Below are 17,658 nucleotides of genomic sequence, written 5' to 3' on the forward strand. Positions count from 1 at the left end.
TGAAAATACCATGTATCACAATCAAAATATTACATATATATCAAACATGATACAAAGAAAAAGTTAATGCCCTTAAAAGTATTTGTTATTAAAGACCGAAAGAAAACAAACTAGCCAAAGAGTAAATTACATCAAATTTTAAGAGAAAGGAATTATCAAAAATAGAAAGGAATCACCAAAATTAAAAACAACAAAAAAAATGATTAGAAACATAAAATAAGACTTTGATCAATAAAACAAGAGCTTGTTCTTTAAAAGAGTCAATCTGGTGCTCACTTCAGCAGCACATATACTAAAACTGTAAAGATACAGAGAAGATTTCCATGCCCCCTGCACAAGGATGACATGCATATTCATAAAAAGGCCAATCTGATAAAGAGCAAAAACAGAACACAGGAAAAAAAACATCCTTAGGAAAGGAAAAAGGAATACGATCAAATACAAAACAGTGTTTTTAACTATCAAAGATTATATAACTTAACAATAATAAAGTTGAAAACTAAGGTAAAACTGATTTTCTAACAAACTACCAGAACAGACTCATGAAAAAAGCAATCTGAACAAAGCAATAACCTTAAGACAGTGAAAGATTCTGAAGAGCTTCTCTCTGAAAAGGTACAACTCCAGAACGTTCAAGGTACTAATTTACTTAAACTTTCTAGAGCATAGAGAAAAACAGCAGTCTTTCCAGGTTATTTTATTAAGTCTAATACCAAATAAAACTCTGAAACCAAAATCTGCCAAAGATCGCACAAGAACAGAAAATCACAGACCAATCTCATTTAACTGCTTTTGCAAAAATCCTGAAATCAATTCTTAAACTGCATTTAAAGAAAAAAAAATCAAAAACAAAAATCTGAAGGTTAAGTAGGTTTTATTCGAGAAATTTACTATTATGATTGAAATACACTAATAAACTAAAGTAAAATACCTATATTCAATTCTCAGTTATTAAAAAAGGCATCTATTTAAAACATCTCTTGCTAAATACAAATTTAAGAAATATGTTAAGATTGAAATATATATTATTCAATCCAGAAGTATTCCTAACATGCCAAACATCAAACACTGTACATAACACTACGATAATTAAAACAATATGGTGGAAACTCAAGACCAAACGAAGAGCTCAAAAGAATTGAAAAATCTTTAAAAGAAAATGTGTATTTTGGAATTTAGCAAATAATAGTGGTTATATTTTATATCAGTGGGTGAAGATGATCTACTCATCCAGTTGATTATTTGGAAAACAAGTTTAAATCTCTACCTCATACCATACACATAAAATTTAGATTTTGAAAATTTAAAACTCCTAGATAAATGGGAAAAGCTAGATTATTTAAAACATTTTTACTATTAAAAATACTGAAGAAAATATTTTTATAATATTGAGGAAGGACAGACTTCCTAACATGACATTAAACTCTGAAACAATAAAGGAAATGATTTTCTGATAAAACAAATGAATTAAAACACGTATGTGCCCAAAGAGACTATATACCAGGTTAAAAAGTTAAGTGTCAGAGTTAAAAAATAATTCTAATCTATAGAAATAAAGACAACTACATATAACATATAAAGTGAGCTCTCACAAATGAAAAATTACAAAGAACCAAATGGAAAACAGGCAAAAGGTAAGCAATAGAAAAATAAATTAATGGGAAAGGCTCAACCTTCCTAGTAATCCACAAAATTAAAATTTAAACAACGATGAAATATTTTACCTATCAGGATCCCCAAAATTTTAAAGATTCTTAACATCCAAGGTGGATTACACTATCAGTACTTATAACACAGAACACCTTTATCCCAAAAAAAAAAAAAAAAAATTGGCTTACACATATAAGTGCACACACAGTAGTGTATATATGAGAAAAAAATAGAGGACTATAAACCAATTTCCAAAACCTGCTCACTTTCTGCATTATGTACATTGCATTTAAATGGTTTATAATATACTGATATTATTTGTTATCAAAAAATTAAAATGACACACTTTCAATAACATCACAATAGAAATTATAGATAATCCTATCACTCACTTGTGGTCCTTGAAAATGTCCACCAGAAAATTTTGGTTAATGGCTGGAAATATCTTAAAGAGCTGCTTCTCCTTTAGTTTAGTGGCACAATCTTTTTCAAACATAAGTGCCTCCCTTTTCTAAAACAAACAAAAAAGACATAAATCAACCCTCAAATGGAATTTATAAAACTAATTATGTTGATCCAAAAGCATGGTTATTTTGTTGCAAAAAGATTAATAATTTAAAAGCAATCGCAGACTTTCTTCACTGATTTAAGACTGAAATTAGTAATATTAAGTATTCTTGCACTATTTATTTATATCCCATTTTTTGCAAAGTATTTGAAGCTGTTCTTTGATATACACAATCACACAAGTACATATATATGCACAAATATATATAAATATATATACACTCTCATAACATACCCAGCACATTTAGACATACTGTATTAAAAAAGATGAAGATATATGTACACATATATAAACAGGATATAAATAAATGAAGTCAGAGAGTAAAGTAAGAATATAGGATAAAGCTGGCAAGTAGAATTAGTATATAAACGCATGCCATAAAATCCTGTACAGTTGCTAAAGGTGGGCCACAAATTCAGTTCTGAGCTTCTTAGTGGCCAAAGCAAAGGGGGAAACAAAGATTCTCAGTGTCCATAAAATAAAAACAAACCAGTTGCTCAGGAGAAGTACAGCTTTTTCTGGTACTGAGACCTGAGAGAAATTTCTCCCATGGGTCCTCATTAAAGGGACACTGTGTGATGCTGTGAACAACGTCCTCAAAAACATATTCTCCTCAATGGGCAGAAACTACAATGTACAAATAAGTTGCAAATTCAGGTTGACAGGAAATCTTAAAATTCACAATCTTAAAAATTTTCACAAACATATTTACTCCAAAATAACTATATGAGAACTGTCACTAATTATTATTTTTTCACAAGTCATAATTGGATCTCTTTAAATTGCCAAACTAAAGAACTTTCTTAAAAATGTGCTTTTTAAATTCTAACCTTGGATTATGGTAAACATTCTTAAAGTGATTTCTAACTCTAAAACAATTTGTTGACGTTGTGATGTAAGTACATAATATTTTTGTTTGCTAGCAAGAGGCTAATATCTGAAAAATAACTTCCTATAAAATTTCAAAGGTGACTCTGAAACTATAAAAATTCCAGTAATCTAAGACAGCCCTAACAATTTAGGTCATTTATAACATTAAACAACAATGAACGAGGATTCACAACAGGTGACAATCTGACCAGTAAAAGGGACTGGTATAGCTGAACACATCATACATCACAAGAGTATTGGAAACAAGCCACCTCAAGAATTAAAAATATTTCACGTTTTATTTAAGATACATATTATAATCTGAATTTATTTAAAAATTCAGTGATCAGGTTTACTAGCACTCTACCAGGTCACAGAGTTTCTAAACTACAAATTCTAAGGTCTCATTAATGAACTGAAAACTCATGAACTTATTTTATTCATATATTATGCCTAATGTTTATTTTATATTCTTTGCTTTAAAAAAAATACAAAGTGTATTTCTCCTTTGGAGATGAAGAGTGAAAAGAAAGCATTAAGAAAATTCTCTTACTGAGGCTCTATCTAAGAAGTATCCTGGGGACCATATAAGTTCAGCTTCTATTACCCAACCCAGAGAAAGATAAGCAAAATTCACTGACAGAATAAAAATGCATAAGATGGGAAGCCAATGTACTCATTTGTTCACTATTACACTGAGAAATTAAAAGACAGATTAGAACTATAAGTTTCAGCATTAAAAAATGGAATTTCAGCAAAAGGTGCCACACCATTTGGGCATAAGTTCTAAGATTTCCTTATTCTTTTTAACAAAACGCATTCTCCAATGTATTACATATACAAATGAAAAGGATATTTGAAACAACACTACATTTTAAGACGTTACCAAAGAGACTGCTCTTGGATTATGTAAACATGCAAAAATGGTAACATTTCCAATTTAATTCACGAGATAACTGGGGAAAATAAATATGAAGGTAGAAGAATCCCACCATTCTTCCTATGCCCCAAGTCTATTTATGTCAGCCAAATATAAAGGTGCTCCTTTGAAGAGTCAAATAAGTAAGAAAGCAAATAAAATGTTTTAGATCACCATCTAAGAATTATTTCTTTTCTTTGAGAATTGGACTAAATAACCTCTAAGTTCTTTTCCTTTTTGATTCTGAAATTCTCTAATACTAATTTTCAAAATTCCAAAAATGGCTAAGAAGAAATGCAAAAGAAACCAAATTCACTTATGGCTTCATAAAATTTGATATGCTAAATAAGGAACAAAAAGTTCAAAATAAAGTTTCTTTGAACTTGTTTGACTGAAAGTCAGAAAAAGAAGAGTACTCAATTTTTTTCTTTTTTTTTTTAATTTCAAGGGGAGAGAGAGAGAGCGTGAGCAGGGAGGGTCAGAGAGAGAGGGAGTGACAGACTCTGAAACAGGCTCCAGGCTCTGAGCTGGCAGTCATCACAGAGCCCGACGCAGGGCTCGAACCCACGAACCGCGAGATCATGACCTAAGCGAAAGTCGGATGCTTAACCGACTAAGCCACCCAGGTGCCCCAAGAGTATTCAATTTTTAAATTCAAATTCATAAGTTTCTAAAATTTTTCTCTAAAAAATTTTGTCTTAAAGTTGCGATAGTTCTTTAATAGCAAGACAAACATTTCTTTCCACTAATTTATGAATAAAATTATCTTCAAATGAAAGATTTCTTTCATGCTTTTCTAAAATTAAAAAATTATACAGATAAGTGCTAAAAGCCAAAAAAAAAAAAAAATGCAGCTCAACCACCTACAAAATTAAATCTAAAATAACAGTTTAATACAGACTGGCTTATTTTTATAGAATATCAACTAATCTCCCAGAGGCAAAACCTCCAGCTTCAAACTTCAAAACAATTTTCAATTTTAACGTTAAATTCAATCAGGTTAAATACAGATTCCAGACTAGAAAATACAGAATCAAATGAAAATCACAACGTAAACATACAATCAACCTAGAGTCAGAGACAAAGTCTTAATGGTTATACTAACTCATACCAAATCATGTTTTTCCTGTAAGGCAATTTCTTCTGACATTATTTCTCTGAGTGACACTTTTTTAGTTTGAGTGTTCCAATGATCCAATAAGGGTTGCATTTCAGGTGCTGCTAAAGTCTTCAGTAATTTTTTGCCTGTTCTCTGAGATGGCTTTTGTTCAGGATTATCAAGACCAATACTCCCAACCTGGGAAGGATCTACAAAAGCATCATAAAAAGTGTCAGACACTCAACAATAAATACACAAATTAAGCATTACTCATTCTATTACAACTACCTCAGAAAGACCAAAGAAACATGATTTTTTTTTATATCTAGTTTATACAACATAACTCTGAAGTTTCAAAATAGATCATCACATAATTGCAAGCAAGAAATATGTATAAATGTAGGAATATTTCAAATGAGCAAGGATCTGGGGATCACTGTAAATCAACTCAATGCTTTCTACTTATTTTTAATATTTATCGAGAGAGAAAGGGGGAGAGAAAGAGAGAGAACATGTGCACGCTGGGGGGAGAAGGGCAGAGAGAGAGGAGAAAGAATCCCAAGCAGGCTCCATGCTGACATGGAACTCAATCCCAAGAACTGGGAGATCATGACCTGAGCTGAAATCAAGATCAAACCAACTGAGCCACCCAGGTGCCTCCCTCCACTCCTTTTTGTATCCCATCGACACAGAAAAAATGACACACACATACACTGGTAAACAAAGGGAGTTGCAGCCCAGTGGCAGTGACCAGCTAGAGTAGCTCTGCTCAGCTCTGCTCAGCCACTCCAAGGCCTGAAAATGACCAATATTTTGGCAAACCTGCAACCCACTAGAGCCACACCACAAATACTGAACAAATCATATTCAACACTAGGAAGAAACTGAACATTCTAAGAAGTTCACAATAACAAGATTTAATATATAATATTTCAGCATCTCTAAGGGTATCAGCCATATTCTATATATTCTTTTGCTTTCCCAGAGAATAAAGAAACAGCATATACTACCATCCACGTAAACTCTGATACCCTTCTAGTACCTCTAGCTCTCAAACAGCTTTAGCTCTTGAAGCTACAACAAAAGCATACCCAAAGAATCTTCAACCTGGAGTCCTAGTGTGAAGCAGACAAAAGAGGTGTCTGAAGGAAACATGCACAAAAAGAGGCCCCTGTTAACAGGTCTGCCACCCTGCACTAATCACTGAGAACAATGCTACCTAACAAGTGTCTGGAATCAAATATTGTCAGTTTGGCAGTTTCCAAAAGCAGACTGACTTTTGTGCTCTAATAACATTAACATCAATAAAAATTTTGAATAACCATAATAGCTGAATGATGCTCTCAATCAAACACTTGAACATTTTAGTCGTCTTGAACCAGAACAAAATCTTAAACAGGAAATACCCTGACTATATGTTTTAGAGCACACCATAGGTGGTCCACTACACTCATGAAAGTTAATTACAGGTGCTTTTTTTAGTTCTTCTAGTTTTATTTTATTTCAATGTTAAATGTTAAATATTTTAAAAGAATTTTAATTTCAAATCAAAATTCTTAGGTAACACATTCTGTGGAAGTATATTTAATGACGCAGTAAAATTCATACACAAACACCACCAAGATTCAACATCATGACAAGAACATTTGAAGTAAAAATATGTGCTTTACCTCGCATAAACTTGCCAGAGGATACCTCTTCTTGTCTTTGTCGCTCCTAAACACAAATGTAGAACAGGGGATTGGCAAAGGAGGGTGCATTGTAAAATAAGATTATATTATTTTTCTCTAGAAATCACTTCTCCTTGTAAAACTATCAACTGTTCTTGCTAAATCTAAGTAAAACAATGAAATTAGTTAAGATTATGAAGTAGGACTATATTAATATATTTTTTCCACTTAACAGAGCTCTTAGGCTGTTTTTTTTTTTAACTGTTTTTGATATCTAATCAATCAGTGCTGCAAGTCTTTAGAGTAAAAACTATTTATGATTTTTTTCTCTTAAAAAGTCAACAATCATACTGAGCTCCATGATTAGTTATATAATTTGGCCCGTCTGGAAATAATCTAAAGTACTGGAAAGAGAAAAAATATCAGTAACCTGTTTACTGATAAAAATTCATTCTCTCTCAAAGTCAAAATTCAATAGAAATTTTTCATACAGATTTTATTAAGAGCAAAGGCGAACACAAAAGGAGCTCTTTATAAAAAGAAGCCTACCAACCATTACAGATTCTTTCCATTTCTCATGAATCACTTTAGCCAGATTCAGATCTATATGAACCACACAATCCTCAACTGTTAGAGACCCTTGTGAGGAGGGAAAAAAGAAAAGAAAATATAATCATTACTCATTATACATTTTGAGAAAACATACTCAACCATCTTATGCATCCTAAAACTAATTCTTATTACTAACCTATATTTCTACTTCTAAAGCTCCAAAAATAATCTTGTTTATGTACTATGTCACTGTTTTTACACTTCTTGGTGGGTGCAATTATATAATGCTTCATATATTTAAGTTATTCCTGACCATCAGTTTAAATGTATATACTGATTTCCATTAGTCAAGGCTTTTCAAGAAGTGTGTTTTAAGAAATAATCTTGCCTTAAGTATATCTGGAGTAGCACCACGGATTCAAAAAGGTTCATCTGTGCAAATAAGTATGAGGCAAATACCCAGAAAACTTTCAATATATGCACAGGATGAACACAAACTCCATATAAATACTCTCTATTTATTTAAATTACATTTTTTAAAATACTCTATAAACAAATGTTTCAAAAATAAGGTATATTTCGGTTAACAGAGAACTCGATTTCAAAATGGGAGACAGAAACCTGAATCTGTTTCTATTCACACAAAGACACACATAGAGGTAATCCATTTTTTCTTTACCTGAATCAATACCAACAGGGCCAAATAATTCATTGAGCTGAAAAGCCAGCTCAGGAGGTAATGCCAATTCCAAACAGTCTATGGTCAGAGACTTGGCCGTCACTGGCATGGGATTCAACATCTCAGTTTTATCTTCTTCACTAACTCCAGCTGACAAAGTACTCTCAGCCATTAGAATTTTTTCCATTTCCTGTTCATCTTCATTCATAAATTCTTCAGTGTTTGGAAATTTCACATAAGCCTTAGGAAGATTTTCATTTTTCTTTATTTCAACGGAGTCAGTAAAATCAACTTCTTGATTTAACTCAAGATGTGAAGTGCTCGATACAGAGTTTAAAATACCAGACAAATTCAAAGAAGAATATACACTGTCTCCAATTTCTGTGACTTCTAGGTTCTTCTCCACGTCCCTCACATCTTTAGCAGTAGTAGCTTTTAGAGTACCTGGAAAAGACTGCTTACTGTTATATAAACCTGGAAGTTCTGCCTGACTACCCAGAAGTATTTCATTAGTATTATTTAGATCTGTAGTGGCATTAGGAAAGAAATCTGTTATAAATCCAGGTTTTTCAGTAGTGATAGCTCTTATTTCTGCCTGTTTTGAGGTTCCCTTTTCTGAATCACAGGTAGACTGCACATTAGTGTTACTGCCAACAGCACCACGACCAAATTCTGGCACAGAAGACAAAGAATCCTCCAAGGTTTCTCTTTGGCTAATAATTTCCTTCAAATTTAATCCCAGAGAAAATGGCCCAATTTGTGCTTCATCATACGATTTTTGGATATTCTCAAATTCAATATCTTCACATAATTTAGTTTCAGAATCCAACAAAAGGCTTGTAGCCCAAATAATATCTTTGTTACACCTCTCATATAAGTCTTTTAGGGCTTCTAATGAAAAGGACCCAAAGAGTTTACAAAGAATGTTAAGATTTTCAGATTCATCAGCACTGGTGAGCTCACTTTCTTCAACATATGTGCTTTTATCATACATTACCCTATATGGAATTGTTTCTTGAACATCTAATTTCGTGTTAATCTTGAAAGCTGTTGGTTTAAATCCATCTAATCGTCCTGTTAATACTCTCACAGAATCTGAAACACTAATTTTATTCTTTTCTATTTTCCATAAGAGGGCAAAATCCTGTGGTTCAGTCTGGGTACACACGCCTTCTTCTATTCCAGGGACTTTTTTAAGTTTTCCTTCTGGAAATTCTGCTAAAGTTTGTGGTCCCGCTACTCCAGGAATAGTTGGCCCACTATTGGTAAAAGTAAGAGACAATGTGTTTTGTCTATGAATCTTTTTACTTGGACAAGTTTTATTCTCACAGGTCATTTCACTGGATGGCGATTCAGAAGTTCCTAGAGTGGAACTGGAACTACCCAGTGTTTTTAGTTCTTCAGGGCTCGTGCCCCAACAGGCCTCATGTGCTGTGTAGAAGGATATTTCATTCATACTGTCATTAGTTCCAAATTCTAGGTTGTGTTCCTTTAAGCCATCTTTCAGCATTCTAGATCTGTGCTCTCTCTGAGCTAAAGAATCAGATGAAGGCCAGTCGCCCACAATGCTGAATGCCTGTTTTTCAGTATTTTTATACGGATCATACTGACAGTTACTGAAAGATTCTGAAGCATCATCATACTGTGATTTCTTGTCATCCTCTGTACTTTCATGTGGAGATTCTCGCTGCTGGATGTGATCAATATTCACAGATAGACTGTTATCTAACACTTTGCGTGCCTGAGGGTGATTGTACTTTTTGTCACTTTGTACAGATGAAGCTTTTTCAGTTTTTCGGTTCCTTTTTGTCCTCTGGCCAATAGTCTTATCAACCGGCCAATCACCAACGAAATTTGATAGCTCATGTCTTGGGAACTTTTCCAAAGTTGATTTGCTTTTTTGTTTTCCAAAGGCTTTTTTCCTTACCGTGGCTCTTTCTTCCAATATTTCACCAGGTGAAGGCTTGTCATTTTGAAATGGTATAGTATTTGAAGGATCATAGTCTTCTTGATTATTTTCACCATAGCAAATACTAAGTGACACTCTCTCTACAAATCTATCTGCATCAGATTTACTATACTCTTTTTCAGGAGCCATTTCTACTTGTTCTTCTTTCTCACTTTTTTCTGTTGCTTGTACTTTGCTTTCAGAATCAGAAAAACACATGTCTGAAACTTCCTGAATGAAAGCACTCTGATTGTTAGGATTCATACCACTTATTTCTTTTCTTCCTTTGTTTAAATCTGCATTAGAGAGATATGTAACATTCTCAGGTAATACAGTTTCTTTGGTCACTTCAAGTTTCTTCTCTTCAATTAACTCTAGATGCTTCAGAGATGAGGATAAAACATTTTCTTCTTTTTCAGAGGTAATATCTTCATTGTCTCTTGGGCTGTAAGATTTTTTTTAAAGTATTATAAGGAAGTCTCTTAATGTTGCCACTAACATGATTTTAATTAAAGAAGCATTCAACTGAAAGACAAGACACTTAACATTTCTTCTAAAACTTCTATAAATAAACTACATTAAAATTATAAAAGCTAATCTTGATCTTCCTCTAGTACATTTTGAATACATCCCTTTATTGTAACCCTAACACCTAACACAATGCATGGCATAAAGGAAGCACTCAAAGTTTTTTCGAATAATAAACATGAGATTTTCAGTTAAGGTGCTCATATGCATTAAATATTAAAGGTTCTAAATTTGTTCCCAGAAGAGGACACCTGGCTTCTTTCAAAACTTTAATAGCTTAATATATGTGAAACGAGGTCTGCCTCTATTAACATCTGTCATTTGCTACAGAGGAAAATGCTTAAGCTTCATTTACAAAGTCGCGAAGAGTCAACATGATTTGCACAACTAAGAGAAATGAGAGAAAGGGAGGAGAGCTGTCATTTGAAATGTCACCTGTTAAATTTTTTAAAACCATCCTCAATGTTAATTTCAGACTTAACAGCACTTTTGCCTAATCATTACACTTTCAACTTCAATGCTTTTTCCTTAGTCAATTTATCAACTCATCTTCTTTTTTCTCTTTATTCCAGGAGCTCTCAAAGTCCCACCTCTCCCATGAAGCTTCCTAATGAAATCACATCTGAGTTTTCTACATGCCAGATGCTATTCTAAGTCCTTTTTAAGTATTAATTCATAATCCTTATGAAATTCTTATGAGCAAAGTGTTGTGATTGACATTTTAGAAATGAAGAGCTGAAGTACAAAGAGATTCTATAATTTGTCAAAGATTACAAAGCCTTGGAATTTGAAGCCAGGAAGCAGCTCAGGAGCCATGCTCTAAACCACTTTGGAACACTGCCCCTCAATAAAAGAGCATTTATGAATTTTCTCTTTTCATCTCCTTTTTAAGAGAGACTTACCAGCCCTTCGCATCAAAAGGTACGGGTGATTTAGACTTCTATCTATAGTTAAGGTCATTCTTTAACTCACCTATTTATTCAATTGTTTATATGTCCTAAATATTTAACAGAATCGGTACCTTCCCGGATTGCAAACTTTCAAAAGGCTACGACTTGTATTACTTATTCAAAGCATTTCATTAATAATTAATTTTTATAATACTAACCAGAAAAAGTATTTTCACTAATACCTAAAGAAACACAAAATACCAACAGGCAATAATCAATGAATATCGGAACAGCGGGAGTCACATAAAGAAAGTAGTATTCACAGTATAAACATGGACCCACAAAACCCTAAGAACAGTGAAAAAACTCCCATGTCATTGCTTACATAAATTTACTTCTTTTGCTAACAATATACATCTTGCTTCAGGTAAGACAATGATCTAAACTCTACAAATAACAAACATCTACTTTTATTTTTAAAAGTTACTTGGCAGTGGTTTCACAAGCTACAAAATTATTTTTTTAATTATATTTCAAATTGAATTTTTGTACACAAGGACTTTAACCTACCTAGTACTTCTGTCCTCACAAGAATATGCACACAACTCAATACGTTCAATTTTCTCTGGAACTGAAGAACTCATGATTATTGGCACTGAAACAAAACGCTGGTAGTGTTCCAACATTCTTGTTATTTTTTCTTTGCTTACCCCATGAATATTACGCCTAAAAATTCCAGGGCAGAAAAGGGTAGAAGGAATANCTTAATGTATACAGAATAATGCTGTATCTCTAATACATAAAAATACCTAAGCTGGTTTGTTTTGACACAATACACAGATTCTAATTTTCGTCTTATTCAAGATGCCTTAAATAACCATTTTTTAAATCATTCCATACAATCTTTTCCAAACATCTTTTATTAACTTAGAAAAAAACAGATCTAATAATTCTAAAAGAAGCTATTCTTAAGCTCTGCCAAAAAAAAACTTCCTAAGAGTATGACCATCACTTCAAGACTTTAATTATTAACTCGTAAATTAAAAAATTCCACTAGTCTTCCACGTATGCCACTATGGCAGACTAGATGTCCAAAGGGCCCTCCTGTTACAATAAAACTGAATCCCAAGTCAATTTAAGCAAATGTATATTTTAATACATTTTAAGTTCAAGCAAAGAAAAGAAATTCCTTATATCTGAAGTCTCTGGATATCCAAATATGAAATTTGTTCTATTTGTGCTTTCACTCATGGTGGTTTATTTCTGTCTCTTTTTATTTATGAACTCATATTTAGTTGAGCCTAATACTAAAGAATACTTAGGCCTTAAACTGAGGGTGCTTTCCTTCATACAACATCTGGATTTGCATCTGCCAGGAAGCCAGATGATATGCTTTAGTTTCTCAAGAATCTTATCTTCATGAAAACATCTCAGTTGCAACACTCCTATCTTGGGTTGGATCCAAGGCTCAGTGTCTGGATCCCAGGGCTAATATTAATATTTGCCATGTGGGCAAATCTGGCTTTCATATTTACCTACCTCAATCTTGTCTGGTTTCAGATCACAGAGAAGCAAAGAGATAGAAAATATGAAAGAGAAGTTAAGAGACATAGACATAGAGGACAGAACAAAAAGGCAGTATACATCTAATCCACGTCCCAGAAAGAGAATACATGGGACAGAAGCAATTTAAAGAAAAATGGCTGAGAATTTTCCAGAACTGATCAAAGACCAATCCCCTTGTCTCTGAAGCCCAACAAATCCCAAACAAGATAAATATGAATCCACTAGAAAAACATGGTGCTGAAACTGTCATTCACCAAAGGTAAAGAGATGATACTAAAAGCAACCAGAAATTAAAGAAAAAACAAAAAACTAGTTACCAACAAAGAAACCAAGTATTAGAAGTACAGCTGACTTAACAGTGATGAAGTCAAAAGAGAATTAAATGTTATCTTCAATAACAGAAACTATCAACCAATATATACACCCAGTGAAAGTATCTTACAAGAATGAAGGCAATAAAAGAATTTTCAGATAAAAAAAAAAAATGAGTTGGACATGAAGCAGAACTATACTGTAAAGAAATTCCTAAAAGATGAATGTCAGACGGAAGGAAATTCCCAGATGAAAGATCTGTGATGCAAGAAAAAATAAGCACAAAGCAATAACTGTATGAAAACACACATTGTCTGTACACTGGACAATCACAGCATGAGTTGGAAGGGAGGTAAATACTGAGTTAAAATGTTTGAAAATCTTTGTGTTTTGAGAAGGCTACGAAAATGTTTTAACTTTAAATTTAACGTTTGCATGATAAAAGTTTTAATGTAACCATTAAAAGGATAAAAAGTGTATATAATTTCTAAATTAATAGAGAAAAAATAAATAAGAAAAGTTGCATTCAGTGAAAAAAATCCAAAATAAGGCATGACAGGAGGGAAAGAAGTATATAATTTTCTGTGATAAAAAAACAAGCACAGGAAAGGTGAGACAAAGAGAAAGTACACAGAGTGAGACAGTAAGAAACAAGACCAATTATATGAATAACCAAAATAACCATAAAAGAACTAAGCTTAGCAACAAAAAGCCAAAGATGGACAAAGGATTTTTCAAAACCTAATCATACAAGTTATAAGAGATATACCTAAATGTAAAGACACTGAAAAGTTCAAAAGTAAAAGTATGGAAAAAGAAATAACACTCAAATCCTAAAAGGAAGCTGGTGTAGTTCTACCATATTAGACAAATTAGACCTTACCACAAAAATTAACATTAAGGATAAAGGAAAATTACTTGACAAGGATAAATGGTTCAATTAGATATAAAAATTTTAAGCTTATAAGCACTTCGAAATACATCCTCAGAATATATAAAGTGAAAATAGAACTGTAAGAAGACACTAACATACTCAACATAACACCCTTTCACCCAGATTTCCTCATTCCTCCCTTAAATATTAATCCATAAGGCAAATTTTTTTAAAAAGATGTGAGCAACAGAATAGGCATGACTTAATAACATATTAACATACAATAACCAGTATATATTTTTATCAAACAGGAAACATTTATAAAAAACTGACAATATGCTAGGTCATAAAATGCATCTTTAAAATATCAGAGAATTAGTAATTACACAAATTGCACAATCTTACCTACTACAGTTAAGTTGAAAATGAATTTTTTAAAAAAGATGAATTTAAAAACAATCTGTTCAGAAATTTTAAAACACAGTTCTAAATAACCCAAGGGTTAAAAAGTAATATTAATCATAATGCAAATAAGGGGGTAAATGATATAATGATAAAAAGAAACTATTCTATATTAAAATTCTAGGAGCACTGAGCATAGTACCTAGGGAACTTCATAGCATCAAATGCTCATATAAGAAAATAACCTAAACTTTCAAGTGAAATCTTATAAAAATAAAAGAATAAACAAACCAAAATAGATTTTTTTTAAAAAAGCAAAGTAGAATAAAAGAGAAGCACAAGTGAATTGAACATAAAACAAACTTATAACAGAAAGATCAAACAAGCAAAGTGATGTTTATTTGAAAAGGCTAATAAAAATTCTGATCTCTGGTGAGAATAATCAAGAAAAAAAGAAGACACACATACACATATTCAGATTAAAAAGAGGAACTTAAGTATGGATGCAGCAGAAATGTAAATGGTAAGAGAATACTATAATTTTAATAAAGTCTAAATAAATTTGAAAACTTTGGTGTAATGACAAATTCTAACTGAACCTTCTCACAAAGAAAACAGATCCAGATAGTTTCAGAAGTAAATTCTATCAAACATTCAAACTTACATAAACTCAGAAAAGAGAAAACCAAGAAAATACCTTCTGATTCATTTTATCAACCTAAAACCATGATACCAAAGCCAGGCAAGAAAGGGCAAGGAAGAAAAAATTACTGTGTCAACCTCACTCATTTATACAGATACAAAAATCCTTAACAAAATATTAGAAAACCAAATCTAGTTAATGTATCAAAAGCATATAAAAAGAAGGAAGTACTGATACATATTACAATAGGGATAAAACCTTGAAACATTAGGCTAAGTGAAAGATGCAGGACACAAAAGGCCACATACTATAGGATTCCATTTATGGGCAATGTCCAGAACAGGCAAATCCATAGAGACAGAAAAGCAAATTAACATTTGTCAAAGGACAGGGGGAATTGGGGGGTGACTAACAGCAGGTACAGGGTTTCTTTTTGAGGTGATAGAAATGTTCACTAATTACAGTGGTGTTGGTTGCACAACACTATGAATATAGTAAAATTAGATAACCCTTTAGTTAGTGTTAAAATTACCAAGAAGAAAATAACCTGACCAAAATCCAGTTATGCCTATCTCTAAGGGAATATAGAGCACAAAGCAAAATACATGGTGTGTCCATGTCCTAGGTAACATTTTTATTCAAGTCAAACAATCACATAAAAAAGCATAAGCTTTAGGAGATGGGCAAGGAGTGGGGAGGGTAGTGCAATACTTGGATAGTTGCATATCTGCAACCTTTCCACCTATACCTTCCTCACTTCCTTTCAGTATTCTGTCACCAGGCAACTACAATGATTTGTTCCTCTCTGTAGCACAAGGTTCAGGCATGCCAATGCCCAGGGTCTGTTCTAATTTCAGATACTGACAATATATTATAAATAAGTAATAAAGTACTAACTATATAAGACAATTGGAATTTTTCTGTTAATTAACTCAATATGGGGAATAAGAAAATACAAACTTTTCAAAAACTGAAAGTCTATAGGAAATGCAAAATTTTTTACAAAAGCTGCAATCTAACCTATTTTGTTTCATTGATTCTTTATAGAGAGAAAAAATCTAGATGGACTTTCTATCACTACCATAAAATTAAAAACATGTTAGATGGTCTCTACATTTTACCTTGCAAGTTCCTTTGGTTTGAACTTCCACCATGTGTCCGGTTCCCGGAAAAGGACTTTATATTTATGTTTTTGAGACTATGCACAAAAAAGACAAATGTATTTAAAAATAATTATTTCCATGAAATTAAAGGAATTGTTTCCAAATTCAAAGCATGTTAACTGAAAGAACCTAAAAGATTATCTAATTGTGATGAGTTTGTTAAACTTGCAAAATGCACAATCTCACTGACCCAGCAATTAACTTCCAGAAATGTATATGAGAGCAAATAGACACACACACACACACACACACACACACACACACACACACACCCCTAAGATAACCATTTCATTATTATTTGTAACAGCAAAATAAGACAACACAGTGACTATTAATATGCAACTGGCTAAATAAATGAAGGTACAACCATACAATGAAAATACATACAGCAATTTTGAAAATTCTATACGTGTTAATGAGAAAAGGTCCCAATATAAACTGTTAAGAAAGTAAGATACAGAATTTTCACTGGGATAAAAAAGAATTAATCACACATTTTCACATATATAGAAAACTTCTGGAAAGATTCTAAAAAATACTATTAAAAGCACCTCAAAGGAGTAGGACTTTTTGGAATTCTTTTTTACAATTTGAATATGTATCATATATGCATTACTTTTATAATTTTAAAGCTATTTCAAATAATATCTCATTCTATTTTTCAAAACTCTAATATGACTATTATCTAAAAGGCATGCCCTACACTTCTCCACTAGATCCACCTCCTCGCTCCACCTTGAGGATAACCAAGTTCAGCAATTCTCCCCTCTGAGTTATCATAAGTTTTTTTCTCTCTCTTAAATCAATCTTATCACATTCAATTATTTCTCCTATCTTATTCTTAATCCCCTTTCCCCTGCTCCCCATTTTCCTGCTCCCCTTTGCAGGAAAATGCCTTCAAAAGAATCACTACACTCTATCTCCAATTCCTCTCCTCACCTCTCTTAAACCCACTCCAATTGGCTACTCGACTGAAACTGCTCAACAAGACCACAAATTACCTCCACACTGAAAAATGCTACAGTGAATCCTCAGTCCTTTCTTACTTGACTCTCAGCAGCGTTTATCACACTTCATCACTTCCTTTGTCTGACATTTTGTTCCTGCACACTTGCTTTTCTTCCAGCTCCACTAAAATGGTGTTCTCAGTCTTTTTCGCTAGTCCTTCTTTTCCACTCACATCTCTTCCCACAATGGAATGCTTAGTCCTTAACTTAGTCCTTGGTGCTCTATTCTTGATCTATACTCACTTCTTTAGTAATTATCATTCCATTCCTTGGCTTTGAATATCATCCATATGTTAACGACTCTCAAATACATATCTT

General features: G+C 32.7%; 1 protein-coding gene, 1 long non-coding RNA gene and 1 other non-coding gene across 9 annotated transcripts in view; 2 read left to right on the forward strand and 1 right to left on the reverse strand.

Moving 5' to 3' along the window:
- N4BP2 (NEDD4 binding protein 2) overlaps window positions 1-17,658 on the reverse strand; it is a 66,291-nt gene that overhangs the window by 23,522 nt on the left and 25,111 nt on the right. For 5 of the 6 annotated variants that reach the window (XM_077758907.1, XM_077758909.1, XM_077758906.1 and 2 more), the window contains 7 exons: window positions 16,292-16,368; window positions 11,944-12,099; window positions 8,008-10,400; window positions 7,330-7,415; window positions 6,777-6,822; window positions 5,119-5,315; window positions 2,043-2,161 (listed from right to left, as the gene is read on the reverse strand). In XM_077758907.1, coding sequence (XP_077615033.1) covers window positions 2,043-2,161; window positions 5,119-5,315; window positions 6,777-6,822; window positions 7,330-7,415; window positions 8,008-10,400; window positions 11,944-12,099; window positions 16,292-16,368 — 3,074 coding nt within the window. Of the gene's footprint in view, window positions 1-2,042; window positions 2,162-5,118; window positions 5,316-6,776; window positions 6,823-7,329; window positions 7,416-8,007; window positions 10,401-11,943; window positions 12,100-16,291; window positions 16,369-17,658 lie in introns of those variants that run through there. The other variant, XM_077758910.1, reaches the window with a different exon arrangement.
- LOC144227335 (U6 spliceosomal RNA) lies at window positions 269-375 on the forward strand. The gene has a single exon (XR_013333913.1). It is a non-coding gene; the product is annotated as a U6 spliceosomal RNA (small nuclear RNA).
- Window positions 9,804-16,297, forward strand: LOC144227309 (uncharacterized). 2 transcript variants are annotated; one of them, XR_013333907.1, is made up of 4 exons: window positions 9,804-9,987; window positions 11,056-11,404; window positions 12,934-13,603; window positions 16,218-16,297. It is a non-coding gene; the product is annotated as an uncharacterized LOC144227309 (long non-coding RNA). The 2 variants fall into 2 exon arrangements; XR_013333908.1 differs by having other exon boundaries at window positions 9,804-9,963.

The sequence above is a fragment of the Crocuta crocuta genome, unplaced genomic scaffold, assembly GCF_008692635.1.
Source record: "Crocuta crocuta isolate KB4526 unplaced genomic scaffold, BGI_CrCroc_1.0 scaffold223, whole genome shotgun sequence".
In the NCBI taxonomy this organism is placed as follows: Eukaryota; Metazoa; Chordata; class Mammalia; order Carnivora; family Hyaenidae; genus Crocuta; species Crocuta crocuta.